This window comes from Grampus griseus, assembly GCF_964374135.1.
Source record: "Grampus griseus genome assembly, chromosome: 16".
Classification (NCBI taxonomy): Eukaryota; Metazoa; Chordata; class Mammalia; order Artiodactyla; family Delphinidae; genus Grampus; species Grampus griseus.
In genome coordinates this window covers 56499803-56516666 of record NC_139010.1, presented here as the reverse complement: position 1 = coordinate 56516666, position 16864 = coordinate 56499803, and the positions used below count along the sequence as shown (strand labels likewise).

General features: G+C 45.1%; 1 protein-coding gene across 1 annotated transcript; it reads left to right on the top strand.

Moving 5' to 3' along the window:
• The first annotated feature begins 3793 nt into the window (after positions 1 to 3793).
• On the top strand, positions 3794 to 16688 carry MORN4 (MORN repeat containing 4). The gene is made up of 5 exons (XM_082673632.1): positions 3794 to 3926; positions 11678 to 11770; positions 13723 to 13837; positions 14244 to 14353; positions 14603 to 16688. Exons 2-5 carry the CDS (start codon positions 11704 to 11706, stop codon positions 14749 to 14751), a joined length of 441 nt encoding a protein of 146 aa, XP_082529758.1. The 5' UTR covers positions 3794 to 3926; positions 11678 to 11703; the 3' UTR covers positions 14752 to 16688.
• The last annotated feature ends 176 nt before the right edge of the window (positions 16689 to 16864 follow it).

Sequence of the window (16864 nt, the reverse complement as noted above, 5' to 3'; positions counted from 1 at the left end):
ATTTGAGTTTGAACTCCAGCGCCACACTTATTATTTTGTATGTTACTTAACTTTCTAAGCCTCAGTGTCTTCCTCTATAAAATGAGAATAATCATCCCTTCCTCAACTGGTTAAATAAGAATCAAGATAACGTACATAAAAACTTAGCATAGGGCTTCGCTGGTGGCGCAGTGGTTGGGAGTCCGCCTGCCGATGCAGGGGACACGGGTTTGTGCCCCGGTCCGGGAGGATCCCGCATGCCGCGGAGCGGCTGGGCCCGTGGGCCATGGCCACTGAGCCTGCGCGTCCGGAGCCTGTGCTCCGCAACGGGAGAGGCCACAACAGTGAGAGGCCCGCGTATAGAAAAACAAAAAACAAAAAAAAACTTAGCATAGTGTTTAGTACTTAAAAAGCACTCAACAAATGGTAGCTTTTTATCACTGCTCAGGTTATTGGGTTTTTAAAAATATTTATTTATTTATTTATGGCTGTGTTGGGTCTTAGTTGCGGCACGCAGGATCCTTCACTGGGGCATGTGGCCTTCTCTCTAGTTGTGGCACGCCAGCTCCAGAGCGTGTGGGCTCTGTAGTTGCAGCACTCAGGCTTGGTTGCCCCTCAGCATGTGGGATCTTAGTTCCCGACCAGGGATCGAACCCGAGTCCCCTGCATTGGAAAGCTGATTCTTAACCACTGGACCTGAGGTTATTGTTGATGTTGTTATTGTTTTTACGTTTAAAGTAACCAACAGACTAGAGGCATGGGTTTTCTCAAAAGATGACCAGACCCCTTGTAACCAATATTTTAAAATCATTCTTTCTTGAATCTAATTATTGCCACAACTAAGTAGAAGTACTGAACTGAAAGAATTGTTTAATTGTACGTACGGTGTTAAAAAACAAAATTCAACTGGATAAATTTTAAAGATCTTACGGGCTTTATTCAATGATTCATGAATTGGGCAGCATCCCACGTAGCAGATAGAAAGGAACTCTGAGGAGCTGTACAACGTGAAAGACCTTTATAGGCAGTGGGCCAAGGAAGTTATAGCTGAAAGCAGATTGGTTGTGGCAGCGTTCACCTTCCTTTCGGGCCGGGATGCAGGGGTCTATCAGAAAGATTACCTCACTAGTGCTGACCAGGTGAGTCCAGATTGCCTCATTTAAGATTCCATGTCTGGGAGAGGCTGAAACTGTAATTAAGTAAAGTATTAAGTTTGGGTTTAGTGACATAGGGCTTAGCATAGGTGACTCCCTTTGGGGCCTGTTGTCTTGTTTTTAACAATGAGAATATCTTAAACTTTTTTTTTGCCAAATAAACCATTCTAGGCAAAGGTCCATACAGATGGTTCAATTTCCCCTTTCAGTTACAAGACATGTTATTTCCTTTTCCTAACAAGACATCAAATAATTAACTAATACTTGCCTCTTATGTCCCAGAGGCCATGGCCACAGAGATGACCTCTTAGTATGATTCATCTCATTTAGCCCTTAAGCTTCAAATTATGGTCAAGGAAAGCTCCAAGATTCAGAGTTCTCCCTTGAATTCTGAGTTTTCTCTATGGAAAACCCTCAGAAATTATTTCTGTATTTACTTCTTAGAACTTGATTCTCCTTTTACTGAAAAGTGTCAATACATTCTCTATTGCCTTTTAAGAGCTAGCACCTACCAAATGCTAAGCATGTGGCAAATATTGTTCTTTGTCCACTACACAGATTAAGCCACGTAACCGGCATTACAGCCCCTATGATGTTGGAAACTGAGTAAAGTAACTTGCTTGTGGTCATGCAGCTGGTAAGTGGCAGAACTGGATCAAAATCCAGGCAGACTAGCTCCATGCTTTTAACACTATATTGCTTCTTATTAATTAGTTCTGCGAAATGTCTCATGTTTACCCCTTTCTTTCCATCCTCACTGATACCGCATTAGTTTTGAGACTCTCAGGATGTCTTAGCTACATTATTGCAATAGCTTCTGAGTTTCTCTGCTTCCAGTCTCTCTCTGATCATCTCTGGGTATCACTGCCAGTTTAATTTTCTTAAAACACTGGTTTTGGGCTTCCCTGGTGGCGCAGTGGTTGAGAGTCCACCTGCCGATGCGGGGGACATGGGTTCATGCCCTGGTCTGGGAAGATCCCACATGCCGCGGAGCGGCTGGGCCCATGAGCCATAGCCGCTGCACGTCCGGAGCCTGTGCTCCGCAACAGGAGAGGCCACAACAGTGAGAGGCCCGCGTACCGCAAAAAACAAAACAAAACAAAAAAAAAACACTGGTTTTATTGTGTCACTGCTCTGATCAAGAAACTACATTTTTTTATTATGGTAAAATATATGTAATATTTATCATTTTAACCATTCACAAGTGTCCAATTCAGTGACATTAAATACATTCACAATGTTGTGTAACCATCACCACTCTCTATACCCAAAGCTTTTTCATCATCCCAACAAAAACTCTCTACCTGTTAAACAGTAACATCCTCTTCCCCTGGCTCTTGGTAACCTCTAGTCTACTTTCTGTGTGTACAAATTTGCAGATTCAAGAAACTACGTTTTGCAAACCGTATCTTCTACTTTTTCAGGTCTATCCATAATTTGACCACAATCTATTTAACCTTATTTCTTCATATTTTCTAAATACACATTCTCCAATCTAATATCTGTTTTCTTGACACTCTGTTCCTCAACTATTGTAATTATATCCATGGTTAACACCACACAGTTCAGCATGTTGAACCAGTGAGTTAGAGCTGGATTGAATCTTACAGATTTGCTAGTGCAATCTCATTTCACAGGCTAGAGAGCTTACCAACTTGCTTGAAGTCACACACAGTTGGTGGCAGAGATGGGATTTGAAAACAGAATCCAAATCTTTTAGAACTACAGTTTATTGAGCACTTACAATGTCAGACACAGTACTGAGCATTTTACATTGTATTTTCATACAAGTCTTGGGGAGACTTTATCATTATTACTATTATCATCCTTTCTACGGATTAGGAAATCCAAATTCAGAGAAGCAATTTGCTTACTCTCTTCATTCGCCTGCCTTCTCTTAATAATTAAGTATATAATAATTAAATATAGACATGGATTTTTCCATGCACATGAACTTTTTCTTCTCCACATCGAGGCCGTAAATCTTATGAGAGCAGTGTTCATGTCTATTCTAGCCTGGCAGAACCTAGCATCATGCTGTATTCACATTGTTCGGTAAATAAACATATGGATAAACCGGTTGGTGTGCATGGTATTTGGGAGGATTTGTTCCAATCTTGGCACTATATTTTTAATACAAAGGATATGAGTCATGACAACGGTAACACAAATCCGTATAATGAATGCAAAAGTGCCCTGGTATCATCACAATGCTGGCACAGGGCTGATACTCATGAAACTGCAGTTGCCCCATCCTGCGCTTCACAATTTACAAAGCCGCACCTCAAAAGTCAGTTTTGGGTTCTGTCCTTTAGCTCCGCGTCGGTGCCATTGACAACTGTGGAGATCGGAGCAGGATCGGAGCCGCTTGTGTAGGTGGTGACTGTTGCTTCTGACGCAGGTTTGGTTTTTGTTTGGTTTGGAGTTGACATTTCAGCTAGGCTACCTCTTGGTAGGCGAGAACTGAGTTCTCTGGGTGGCTGAGGCGGCACCGTGGGTCAGCCCCACCCCTCTTTCTGGTATTTGGCCCAGGGTTCTCGCAACACTCAGCCCCGCACAAAGATGGCGTAGAGCCCAGGCTGGGCCAATGGAGAGTGGCGTTGCTCCCGGTTGCCTAGGTAACAGCCAATGGGCTGCGGGAATTGTGCCCAGTGCGGCTGCCCGGGATGGCGGCGTCAAGTGCGGCAGGCACTGGAGGTGGTGGCGGAGAGGCAGGTGGCAGGGGCGAGCCCGGCGGAGCGGAGGTCCGCCCCGCGTCAGGGCGAGACGGTCATCCCGGAAGGCCGAGCCCAGGTTGGCTGGCAGCGCGGGTGGGAGGGGGCCGGGAGAGTGTGGTCTGGGAGGAAGGGACTGAGGAGCCCAGCCCGAAATGACAGGGGCTGCGGGAGCGCGGCTCCATCCCGAGGGTTGCTGCCCCGGAGGTCCCAAACCCGGGCCTCCTGTCTCTACCGCGGGGTCCGAGGCCCGAGCCCATGGCCTCCGGGATAGAGATCGGGGTACGTGGGCGCTGTGTGCAGAGGAGATCGCAGACCAGTGTGAGCTAAAGACCCCTCCCGCCCTGGAGAGCGGACCCGGGGTGAGGGAAGTAGCGGTGCTGGAAAGCCAGAACCGGGTGGGAGAAGGAATGGGGAGGTCGACGAGTAAGTGTTGCCTTGTTGCGGTCTAGGGCTTTGTTTGCTCTGGGTCCGCCTCTGTCACACTCTGGTGGAGAGACGTCCCTCACACACATCCTTGGGAAGTAGGATGCTTAAATTAGTTGATGGTGGCATCCCTACTGTCTAGCATCTCCAAACTGCTTAGGTACCACCGGGAATCACTCGGTTGTATTAGAACCCAGCCCAGGAATTTTACTTTCTCATGAAATAGAATAGTATCCTGGCAGTCGCCATCACCCCAAGGCGTCTGGGGTTTTTCTGTTTGTTTTGTTTTGTTTTGACCTTCTTTCTGGTGTCAGGATTTTCTTCCCACTTTCTTCAGTCTAGCTGTCCCACAGTCTTCCTAAATAAGACCTTTATCTAGTAGCGGTACATTTGTTTACTTTTCCAGTGGAAGGAAGAATTACAGTGAAAGAGACTTACAGACTTAAAACAAAGACAGTTATTTTAAGCTCACTTAAAATACTTTGAAAAGAACATTTGACTTTTTGTTCTAGGTCCATTACAAGCCTGATTTTTGTTCATCAAAGACTTCATTTTCTTCTCTTTAGGATTCTAAATGCCTAAGAGCTGCTTTCTTTATAACTGAAAGAATTTCAAGACTGTCATACCCTGGGGAGGGTGGCTTTAGGGGGACAATGTGAAGCTATATGTAGATAGTTAAGGTGGATGCCTCCAAAAAATATTCTTAAACTGAAAATCTATTCTCTTTTATGTTAGTTTTTTTTTTTTATTAATCCTCTGGATTTGGACACAGGTTACTGTGGATGCATAAATATTTTTTAACCAGTTTGATTTCTGAAATTAAAAAAAAAAAGACAAATGGAATGGAAACAAAAGTTCTCATTCTTGTCTTCGAGTTCTGTTTGGAAATGTCTGGGGCGGGAGAAAATAAAGATAGCAAGGATATAGTCTATTGTGCAGACTAATAGTGTGTTGGTTTATAGGCACAAAATAGTCATTTTCTTTTAGATAAATGTTTGGATTGATCCTTTGCAACCCATCTATCAAGAGAGAGAAAGGGTGGGCATCTGTTAAGAAGCATGAATCATCTTGGCTTTGTAACTAGATTCCACATGTAAATCTGAAGCCTAAACTCCTAGGCCATCTGTTCTCTTTAAAAAGATTTTTTGAGGGCTTCCCTGGTGGCGCAGTGGTTGAGAGTCCACCTGCCGATGCAGGGGACGCGGGTTCGTGCCCCGGTCCGGGAGGATCCCACATGCCGCGGAGCGGCTGGGCCCGTGAGCCATGGCCGCTGAGCCTGCGCGTCCGGAGCCTGTGCTTCCCAGCGGGAGAGGCCACAACGGTGAGAGGCCCGCGTACCACAAAGAAGATTTTTTGAATAGCTGATACAAATACTGATTTGCATTCCTTATTTCTTTTTAATATACATTTATTTATTTTTGGCTGCGTTGCATCTTTCTTGCTGTGCACGGGCTTTCTTTTCTCTAGTTGCGGGCAGGCTGCTCATTGCAGTGACTTCTCTTGTTGCAGAGCATGGGCTTAGTTGCTCTGCGGCATATGGGGTCTTCTTGGACCAGGGCTCGAACCTGTGTCTCCTGCATTGGCAGGCAGATTCTTAACCACTGTGCCACCAGGGAAGTCCCTGCATTCCTTTAAAGTATTGGTTTTTTTAGTCTGCATCAGCACTGGCTATACTTTATTAAACTAGATTTGTCTCAAGGACCATGGTTACTGATAGAGTTCTTTTTGGGGTCAGTGGCTATACAGCTATTAATTAGCATGGCTAACTACAGAAGTCATACATGAAAACCCTGATTCTGCCTCAGGCAGTGACAATATCAATTGTTTGGACACATGTAGAAGTTTCAAGTCAAGTGTGTTCAACCATGGCCTGAGACACATGGAGTGTACATGTGTTTCCTTTAATTAGCACTTCTAATTGTGTTCTTGGGAATGGACATCGTTTTGACAAGCAGCTGTTGAAGTTTGCTATATCTCCCTAGAACAAAAAGGAATGGGAATTTGTAGTATGTGCTTTTGAAAACAAATGGGAGAGGATGGCGGCAGGGATAGGTTGAGGGATGATGTTCCCATTACAATTGCTGTGTAACCGATTACCCCAAACTTAGCTGCTTAAAACAACCATAGGATGCTCACAGATTCTGTGAGTCAGGAATTGGGAGATAATCTCTCTCTCTCCTCCATGATACATCAGCTGGGATGTGGGCTCAGTGGCTGGGGACTGGAATCCCTGAAGGCTCCTTCACTCACTCCTGGTGCCTGGGCTAGGATGATTCAGAGATGAGGACTGCCAACTGGAAGCACCAGCACATGTGACTTTTTATGTGGCTCGGCCTCCACTGAGCCTGGTAGCCTCAGGATAATCAGACTACTTATGTGGTGGCTTAGGTCTCCAAGCTCAAGTTTACCAGTTAGCAAGATGGAAATTGCATTACCTTGTATGATCTAACCTCAGAACACACCATCGCTTCCATCACGTTCTATTGGTTGAAGCAATCACAAACCTAGCCAGATTCATAAATGAGGAGTTAGCCACTACTTTTCGATGGGGCAGTGGCAGGTCAAGTTGTAGAAGAATGTGTAAGACAGGAGATACGATTGAGGAATATCTTTGGAAAATTCAGTCCACTCTATTTGGTAATGAGAAGCTAATCTTTCAAGTTTCATTGGCTTCTTTGAAATATTTAGGATATGTTGCCCAAGAGCTAACAGCATACCAAAAGAGTGGCTAGGTTTACAGTTGGAGGGGCTGGGTAGTACTCAGTCCCTAGTAATCCTCCAACTGGAGAAGAACCGTTCCCTTTCTTTCAAGTTCCTTCTACTGGTGGGATGCCACCGTTTAGAAGTTTTACATAGCCTTGAGAAAAAGTAAACGCACAAGAGGCTGAGCCCCTGTGTAGTCAGTCTGGCTCCTCAAATTGCACTGAAATAACTCCTTCCAAAACTTCGAGTGAGGCTTCCCTGGTGGCGCAGTGGTTGAGAGTCCGCCTGCCGATGCAGGGGACGCGGGTTCGTTCCCCGGTCCGGGAGGATCCCACATGCCGTGGAGCGGCTGGGCCCGTGAGCCAGGGCCGCTGAGCCTGTGCATCTGGAGCCTATGCTCTGCAACGGGAGAGGCCACAACAGTGAGAGGCCCGCGTACCGCAAAAACAAAACAAAACAAAACAAAAAAACTTGGAGTGAAGACAAGTTAGTCAGCTGCTGCTGAACATTGAAAGGAAATGTCCTTATCTTATCATCTTCCTGTAGAAATAATGATTTTGCATTTATGTGTCAGAACGGTTGTTTTGTTCTAAGATTTAGTAGAAGATGTAACCATTCATATTCTGACTTATTTTGAAGGAATGAAATAGCTCAGATTTGTGCCATAAGCTGACTTTTAGTTCTCTGATGTAATTAGTTCTCAGAAGAGCTGATGGTGACCTCTAGCTGTCAACATGCCTTTCTGGACTGGAAAGCGTTTTCCTCTGTACTTTCGATGGAAAACTGCTTCTCTTCCTCTCATTAATGTTGTATTTGCGATGGAGTCATGTTGACCTCTACCCCAGGCATACTCTGATGCTGGGCTGATGATAAGAGGCTCGTGAGCCTGAAATTAGATGCTGACCTTGTGGAACATTGATGGGACAGAGATGGCACACCAGGTGCCAGCCACTGAGAAAATAGCCCCCCAGAGGTACTGAGGGGCATTAAGACAAGAAAATGATTCTGATCTTGGGATATCTTCTACAATGTGAGGGACCCTGAACATGGAGCTCCTGAGTAACTAGAAAAGTGAGAAAATCCCTGTTGTACCAATGGGAGTGACTCCAAACATCACCAAAAGAGCTTCCACAAAGCTGGCCTTCATTATGGGGGTAGAAATGAATGTCTCTCCATGTTTGGGTGAGAGCACAGGGCTTCTGCTCTGTTCAGGCCAGACTGTCTACACATCAGACCATTTCTGAGCTTTCAGCATCTGCATCAAAATCATTATGACATAGGCCAAAATTAGAATATCCCATAGGGTGCTGATAAAGAACAGATGAGTGGCTATAATTTACTTTTCCCCTACTTAGTACTTACCTCATTAGTCAAAATTGCTGATATTTTTTCAAAGTGTCATTTGAATTTGTAAGGAAACACAAAAGATCCTGAATAGCCAAAGCAACCTTGAGAAAGAACAACAAAGCTGGAAGTATCACGCTCCCTGACTTCAAACTATACTACAAAGTTACAGAAATCAAAATAGGATGGTACTGGCACAGAAACAGGCACATAGATCAATGGAATAGAATAGATGGCCCAGAAATGAACCCACACTTATATGGGCAATTAGTCTACCACAGAGGAGGCAAGAATATACCATAAGGAAAACACACTCTTCAATAAATGGTGTTGGGAAAACTGGACAGCTACATGCAGAAGAATCAAATTGGACTACTTTCTCACACCATATACAAACAAACAAACAAACCCTCAAAATGGAGTAAAGATTTAAATGTAAGTCATGACACCATAAAACTCCTAGAAGAAAATGTAGGCAGTATGCTCTTTGACATCAGTCTTAGCAATATTTTTATGGATACATCTCCTCAGGTTAGGGAAACAAAAGCAAAAATAAACAGATGGGACTTAGTCAAACTAAAAAGCTTTTGCACAGTGGAGGAAACTATCAACAAAATGAAAAGACCACCTAGTAAATGGAAGAAGATATTTGCAAACAATGTACTTGATAAGGGGTTAATATCCAAAATATACAAAGAACTCATAAAACTCAACATCAAAAAATCACACAGCCTGATTTAAAAATGGGCAGAGGTCCTGAATAGACATTTTTCCAAAGGAGACATACAGATGGCCAAGAGGCACATGAAAAGATGTTCAACATCACTAACCATCAGGGAAATGCAAATCAAAACCTCAATGAGATATCACCTCACAACTGTCAGAATGGCTGTTATCAAAAAGATAACAAATTACAGGTGTTGGGGAGGATGTGGAGAAAAGGGAACCCTCGTGCACTGTTGGTGGGGATGTAAATTGGTGCAGCCACTGTGGAAAACACTATGGTGGTTCCTCAAAAAATTAAAAACAGAACTACCATATGAGTGGAAGTGGAGCACTTCCACTCCTGGGTATTTATCTGAAGAAAATGAAAACAGTTCTTAGAAAAGATACATGCACCCCTATATTCATTGCAGCATTGTTTACAGTAGCCAAAATATGGAAGCAATCTAAGTGTCCATCAATAAATGAATGGGTAAAGAAGATGTGGTATGTGTGTATATATTCCATATATATATATACACACACACACACACACACACACACACACACACAATGGATATATATATATATATATATATATATATATGAATACTACTCAGCCATAAAAAAGAAAAAATGAAATCTTGCCATTTGTGACAATATGGGTGGACATAGAGGGTATTATGCTAAATGAAATAAATCAGAGAAAGACAAATGCCATATGATTTCACTTATACGTGGAATCTAAAAAACAAAGAAAAATGAATAAACATAACAAAACAAAGTCATAGATACAGAGAAGAAACAGGTGTTTGCCAGAGGGGAGGGGGTGGAGAGAAATAAGTGAGGGAGATTAGGAGGTACAAACTTCCAGTTACCAAAAAAAAAAAAAAAAAAAAAAGGAAAGAAAGAGAAATAGGGATTGCATTTTCAAAAATATGTGAAATGATTCTATTTGTTTCTTTATATTTATTGATGTTTTGGGTATCTTAACTCCCTTCTTATAGAATATCCTTGAGTATAAATATTCTTTTACCCTCATATGAAGCTATACCTAGCCAGTCTCCAAATGTTACCAGGTTTTTTTGTTTATCCTGTGATAATCATTCCTGCTCCCATTACCCTGTTATCTCCCTAGATCAGGCTTTATGATCTCATACCTGGGTATATCAGTTAGCTTTTGCTAGGTGTGTTATTACACACCATCCCCAAAACATAGTGGCTACAACAACCATTTCTTTAGTCCGTGATTCTGTGGGTCAGTAATTTGGGGCTGGGCTCAGGAGGGCAGCTCTTCTAGTCTTGTCTGAGCTCACCCATGCATCTGTGGTCAGCTGGGACAGCTGCTCCACGTGGCCTCTCACCATCTGGCAGACTAGCCTGGGCTCATTCACATGGAGGCAGAACAGTTCCAAGTGCAATAAGAGAGCAAGCCCAACAAACAAATGCTTTTCAAACCTCTGCTACGTCACCTTTGCTAATGTTCCATTAGCGAAAGCAAGTCAGATAACCCACCCAGATCCAACAGGCAGAGGAATAAATAAGCTGCCTCTTAATGGAGGATCTGCCATATCTGCAAGGGCATGGATGGAGGGAGAACACTTTGTGCCCATTTTTACAATTGACTAAATGATCACATCTCCTGCCTTGCAGCTTTTCTGGCTGTAGGCGTTTGCTGTTCCAGCCCATCCTGCTTCCTTCTGCCACATTCATTTTCCTTAGACTCTGCTTTCATATTTCGTATTATAACCCCCAGAGGTTTCTTCTCTTCCATACCTTATCAGCTATCAACCCTTCTGCCTAGCTTTCAAAGGTCTCCTTAAGCTGGCCTGACCCTAAAAGCAGAGCACATGGTACAGGGGAAAAAGAACTAGCGGCAGTCAGGGGAGGCATGGGCACGAGTTCCATCATCATCATTGTTCTCTAACTAGTTTTTAACCTCTTGGGGCTTCTGTTTTCTCCAAATGTTTCTCCCTCCAAAATGAGGGAGTTTGGATTAAATCTGAGAGGTTCTTTTCAGATTTAAGATTTAGGCTGGGTGTACATAGATGAATTTGTTTCCTGTTACTCCCTAAATAAACCTTCAACTCGAATAAGACCCGGCTTCTTAATTCCCACCGCACATGTCGTGTTTATATTGCTCTTTGTGCTTTCATTCCCCATGTTTTCTCAGTCTGGCATTGCCCTTTGCGTTCTTCACTGCTTGTTTTAAATTCTGCCTGTCCCTTTTCTTTGTAATCTCTGCCATCCAGTTTGGCACTTAATTATATTATCTCTCCTATTCAGTGTTTCAGTTGTTAGTCTTATCAGCTAGATTATAAACTCAACGAGGAACGAGACTACATTTTATACATTGACTAAGCACATAGTAGGTATCAAGCAAATATTTACAAATTAATCGTAAATTTCCATCCCAGGTCTTAGAAAATTGGAACCGGCTGAAGACTTTTAAGACAAGTAGGAGGATAAGACTGCTTGGGCAGAGGTGGCGATGATGGTGGTGGCGGTTGGAGAGGGGGGATTTTTGTTAAATGTAATCAAGGCAGTTTACACTTACCAGGCTGGTAGCCTTTCGAAGGTATCTATAAAATTGCTTTACAGGCCTTTCCTCCAGCCATCCTATGACACTGGTTCTTCTCTGCTTATTTCTTGCAGTTTTCATCCTTCTGTAAGCTGTCACCATGACCCTGACAAAAGGTTCCTTCACCTACTCCAGTGGGGAGGAATATCGTGGCGAGTGGAAGGAGGGTGAGAGGACCCGTGGGGAACATCCAGTGATGAACACTTCCTTTGGCTGAGGGACAAATACATCAGGATATATATAGGACAACTTTATGAGTCTTCATTTCTAACTTCTAAAGCCAAAGAGTGCCCTTCCTTTATTTGATTTTAGGATTATAAATAAAGGAATTGGAAAATGCTATTGTTACTCCAATCTCCAGAAATAAGTTAAATCTTCCCACTTCTAAATTTGAAGTGTTTTAACACTTTTTTTTTTTTTTTTTTTTTGGCCACGCCTCGTGGCTTGCAGGATCTTAGTTCCCCGACCAGGGATTGAACCTGGGCCTATGTCAGTGAAAGTGTTGAGTCCTAACCACTGGCCTGCCAGGAGAACCCCCAACACTCTTTTTTTTGGGGGGTTTTTTTTTTTGCGGTACGCGGGCCTCTCACTGTTGTGGCCTCTCCAGTTGCGGAGCACAGGCTCCGGACGCGCAGGCTCAGCGGGCATGGCTCACGGGACTACCCGCTCCGCAGCATGTGGGATCTTCCCGGACTGGGACACGAACCCAGATCTCCTGCATCGGCAGGCGGACTCTCAACCACTGCGCCACCAGGGAAGCCCCCCCAACACTCTTTTACCCTTTAGTGGTATTACTTGGGAATTGTTTTTATAAATGCTAAGGTACTCAGCAGAGCAAAATGAATTATTTTTAGGGCCCATAAGTTGCAAAGTACAGATTCATTGTAATGACTTGATTCTAGTGAATCTTAAGGAAGAAATTAGGGCAGACACTCAAGAGCAGATGACATTCATTGCCTTGAATTTCCTGTGACAGCTCATTACATTTGGAAGTATCTATTCATAGGAAGGGCAGAATTCCTCCAGCCTGAGGCTATACAGGAAGCACTTTAATGATGTTCAGTTTGGAAACAGTCTGGCCACTTAAAAGTCTCACGGGTCCAGTCCTAGCAAACCCGGAACTGCCCCGAGGAGACTTGACTCTCTATAGTTGTGCCAACGAAGAGCAGTTCACACTCTTTCCAGACGCCTCATTCTTTTCATGGTAGATCCCTGCAGCTGATGAATTTTTGAGCCTTGAGAGGAGAAATTGTGACATGGGACGTGACCTTGCCTCCGTACATCCACAGCCTTTTCTCCTGCCTCCCAAACACCTACTGTCCCCTTTAACGTGACCTTTTAAGGGGAGAGGCTTCTCGAGGCTCTGCTGGGCAGTCTCTATCCACCAAAAGAGCGCCCTTGTACCCGGAATGGCATTGCTGCTTCTCCAGTATCTTGCTCTGCTCTCTGGTCAGTTCAGTGGGTAAGCACAGCCCTATTGATGGAACAAAGCTCAAACTAGTATTGCCAGTCAGGCTGTTAGGTTTGCCCAGCAGCTTCATGGTGTTGGAGGGTACTTTAATTTTTTTCTCAGAGTGTCAAGGCAGTTAAGTGTCGAGGGCTCCAGAGTCTGTCTGCCAGCTGCATTTGCTGTCTTGCTCTACCACTTTTAGTTGCTCTGTGATCTTGAGTAAGTTTTTTATCTTCTCCTTGCCTTGGTTTCTGCATCTGTTAATGGGAATAATAATAGTATTGGGCCTACCTCCTAAGGTTGTTGTGAGGATTAAATAAGATGATAAATACAAAGTGCTTGGAAGAGTGCGTGGCACATAGTGAAGGCCCTGTGAAGTTAGCTATTGTGATTTTTATTTAAATTTTTTTTAAGCTATTGTGATTTTTCAGTGCTCTCTTATCTTCATACTTGGAGAGACCTGCTCCAAATCTGATGGTTGTGACTTAAGAAGGGAAGATCTTAGAGGCCAGCTTATTACTCTGGGTAATAGTTCTCTGCCCTGCTAATGTCACTGCTTCTCTTCTTTCCTTTGTGGGTGGGGTGATGCAAGGCAAGGGATGTTGGACTGTGAGCGGGGACCCTGAAGCTGCCCCATCCCAACCTGACACCTGTCTTCTCTTTGCTCAGGCCGCAGACATGGTTTTGGTCAGCTGATGTTTGCAGATGGTGGCGCGTACCTGGGCCATTTTGAGAATGGGCTCTTTAATGGCTTCGGGGTACTAACCTTCTCAGATGGCTCGAGGTGGGTACTGGGTCATCATTCCTTTCTCAGCCTTAAACTAGGGAAGGGAAGTTCTGTTCTAAAAGGGACAGTGAGAAACACCTGGTCAAACCTGAGCTGGTCCCGGGCCCTCTGAAAACAGGCAAGGAGCAGCGTTCGTTCTTTTATTGGTTACTTTATAAATACATCTAATTTGAAATGGCAGGGAGGTCAGTGACCTCCCACCCCACCACTGTCCTCTTAGGTTACTTCCTTGAGATTAGAGCCTCGTATCGTACACACTCTCTGGCCCCTGTCTGCTGGCTGGGTGGTGGGAGCTCTGGAAGAGTGGAGTCAGCTTTGCTCCTTGGTGTTGATAACCACACATTTGGTGTTGGCAGCTGCCTGACTCAGTTATCCTGAAGGCTGACATCTCGTGTTTCTGCAGGTATGAGGGGGAGTTTGCCCAGGGCAAGTTCAACGGCGTCGGAGTCTTCATTCGACATGACAACATGACCTTTGAGGGGGAATTTAAAAACGGCAGAGTGGATGGTTTGGGTAAGTTGCGGGCCAGCAGGACAGGTGACTGACAAGCATAAATGGGTGGAAGGACACTTTTGCAGCTTTAATCCTCCTGTGGATGCCCAGCAATGCATAGTGACTGGGTGCCAATGCCGGGTCATCAGACTCACCAATAGAGTACCCAAGGGCTGCAAACTTTTCTCTCCCTCCGCCTCTACGTAGCAAGCAGACCTCCCAGCCACTAATGCCACTGTCTCACCCATATTTTCTCTGTCCCCCTCAAAGGCCTGCTGACTTTCCCCGATGGTTCTCACGGAATACCCCGCAACGAAGGTCTGTTCGAGAACAACAAGCTTTTGCGGCGCGAGAAGTGCTCGGCGGTGGTTCAGCGGGCCCAGAGCGCCTCCAAGTCAGCCCGGAGCCTCACCGCCTGACGTGGCGCTGCGCCCAGCTGACAGCAACGCCCCACCACCCGCTGGGGGTGAACAAAAGAATCCGATGTGAGAGGAGATGAGAATGACCATGGAGCAGAAGTCCCGGGAGGGGCCCCGTCACCTGCCAGGCAGGGCTTCGGTTACAGAAGGTCTGAGGCTCGGGCCGCTGGCCTTGCAACAGTGGTACCCGGTGTGCCCTGCCCTTCTCTTGCTCGTTGGTACTCTCTGTCCCTAAAACCATGGGTCACCCGGTGCAGACCTGCTACTTCATTTTCTGCCAAGTGATACAGAGTCTCTTCCTTCCACCTCTATTTGGGGCAGATGATCCCAGCCCCAGATTAGGGCCAGTGCTCTGTACTGCCCTGGAGAAATAAGGAAAACGATAGGAGTGACTTAGACAGTACAGCGGTCCTGAGAAAGTCAAGGCCAGAGCTTTTCTGTATGTTACCCCTGCATTCGCTTCTGGTTGGCATCATGGCCCCAGGCCTTCCACTTTGTCTGACCAGACTGGTCCTCGTGTCTGCTTATTGCCCCTGTGAAGGGTTCAGTGAATGCTATTTCCCTCTCCCTTGACTTTACAAACATAATTTGTGCTCCTCTCTCCTTCCTTAGACATGGGAAAGGATCCCTTTAGTCAGAAAGAAACCGATATAAACAGTCACCTTATAACTTGTATTTATAACTAACTCCAGGGCAAGGGCAGATATCTGTGGCTCCCATCAGGCCCTGTCATGGAGTGAACTAAATCCTTAAGGATGGCTTGGGCTGACACAGCTTCTTCCCAGTGGACCAGTAGGTCAGACCCACCTCAACCCCTTGGGGTTCAGGTAGAATTGGACCCATCATGGGATGGCAGTGAACTAAAAGAGCATTTGGTTCACTGTAACTCTTGCACCATGAGCCTTGGCCATCAGGCCTAGGGATCAGATCTTGATCGACTGGATCCCTGCACAGTTCATCACAGAGGCCTCCAGTTACCCTGTGACCCAAACATGCCCCCCCAGCCCCTTATCCTCACACTGAATGTCTCCTCAACAGCAGATTGTGGTGGAAATTAGAGCCGTGTGCCTCTATTTATTCTCTGAATTGTACTGTAGAAACAAGTGTTTATGAGGACTAAACAATCACCAGAACTGCCTATACTTAGTTTTCTTGACTCTCTTGCTGTACACCCTTATGAATATTGACCCATTTGCTGTTTCTAAAAGTTAATTATAGATGGGGGCTTGAAACTGACACTGCACACTTTACTACATAATATCATCTAATTCTGAAAGGTAGGAACATTAAAAACACACACACACACACACACACATACAAAAAGCCAGGCAGGGCTTCCCTGGTGGCGCAGTGGTTGAGAGTCCGCCTGCCGATGCAGGGGACACGGGTTCGTGCCCCGGTGCGGGAAGATCCCACATGCCGCGAAGCGGCTGGGCCCGTGAGCCATGGATGCTGAGCCTGCGCGTCCGGAGCCTGTGCTCCACAACGGGAGAGGCCGCAGCAGTGAGAGGCCCGTGTACCGAAAAAAAAAAAAAAAAAGCCAGGCAGGCTCAGGTTGCCCAAACTAGTAAGTGGCAGAGCTGGGTGGGATTTGTATCTGGGACTTTTTGACTCCAAAGCACTTTCCACTGAATTCCTCATCACCTTGAAAGTCAGGGTGCCCAAGTCCTGAGACCATTTATTGTCACACCTGTTGGGTTACCTCAGGCAAGTCTTTCTCTGAACAGTCACCTTCCATGCTAACCCATTCACTTGCATGACCTTATAAGCCCTGAGAGGAAGGTACCATTATTATCCCTGTATTACAGATGAGGTTCAGGGCAGTTAAATAGTTTTCTAAGGTCTTGCAGACACTAAGGTACAAATCCAAGAATGGAAATCCCAGAGACTGAGCTCTTCACCAGTATACTAGGCTGCCTCCCTAGCCCTAACTTTTTGCCCCATCCCTAAACCTGATTCTCCTCTGAGCCCAGATCTTCCAGAAGTTGCCTGTGAGAAGAGCCCAGGTGCTAAGCCCCAAGCTTCAGTGCCAACCAGATGCCCCGTTTCTGCTGAAGATTGATACCTTTTATATTCTCTCCTTTAGCCCTTGCCCTAAACAAGGATCTGTTTA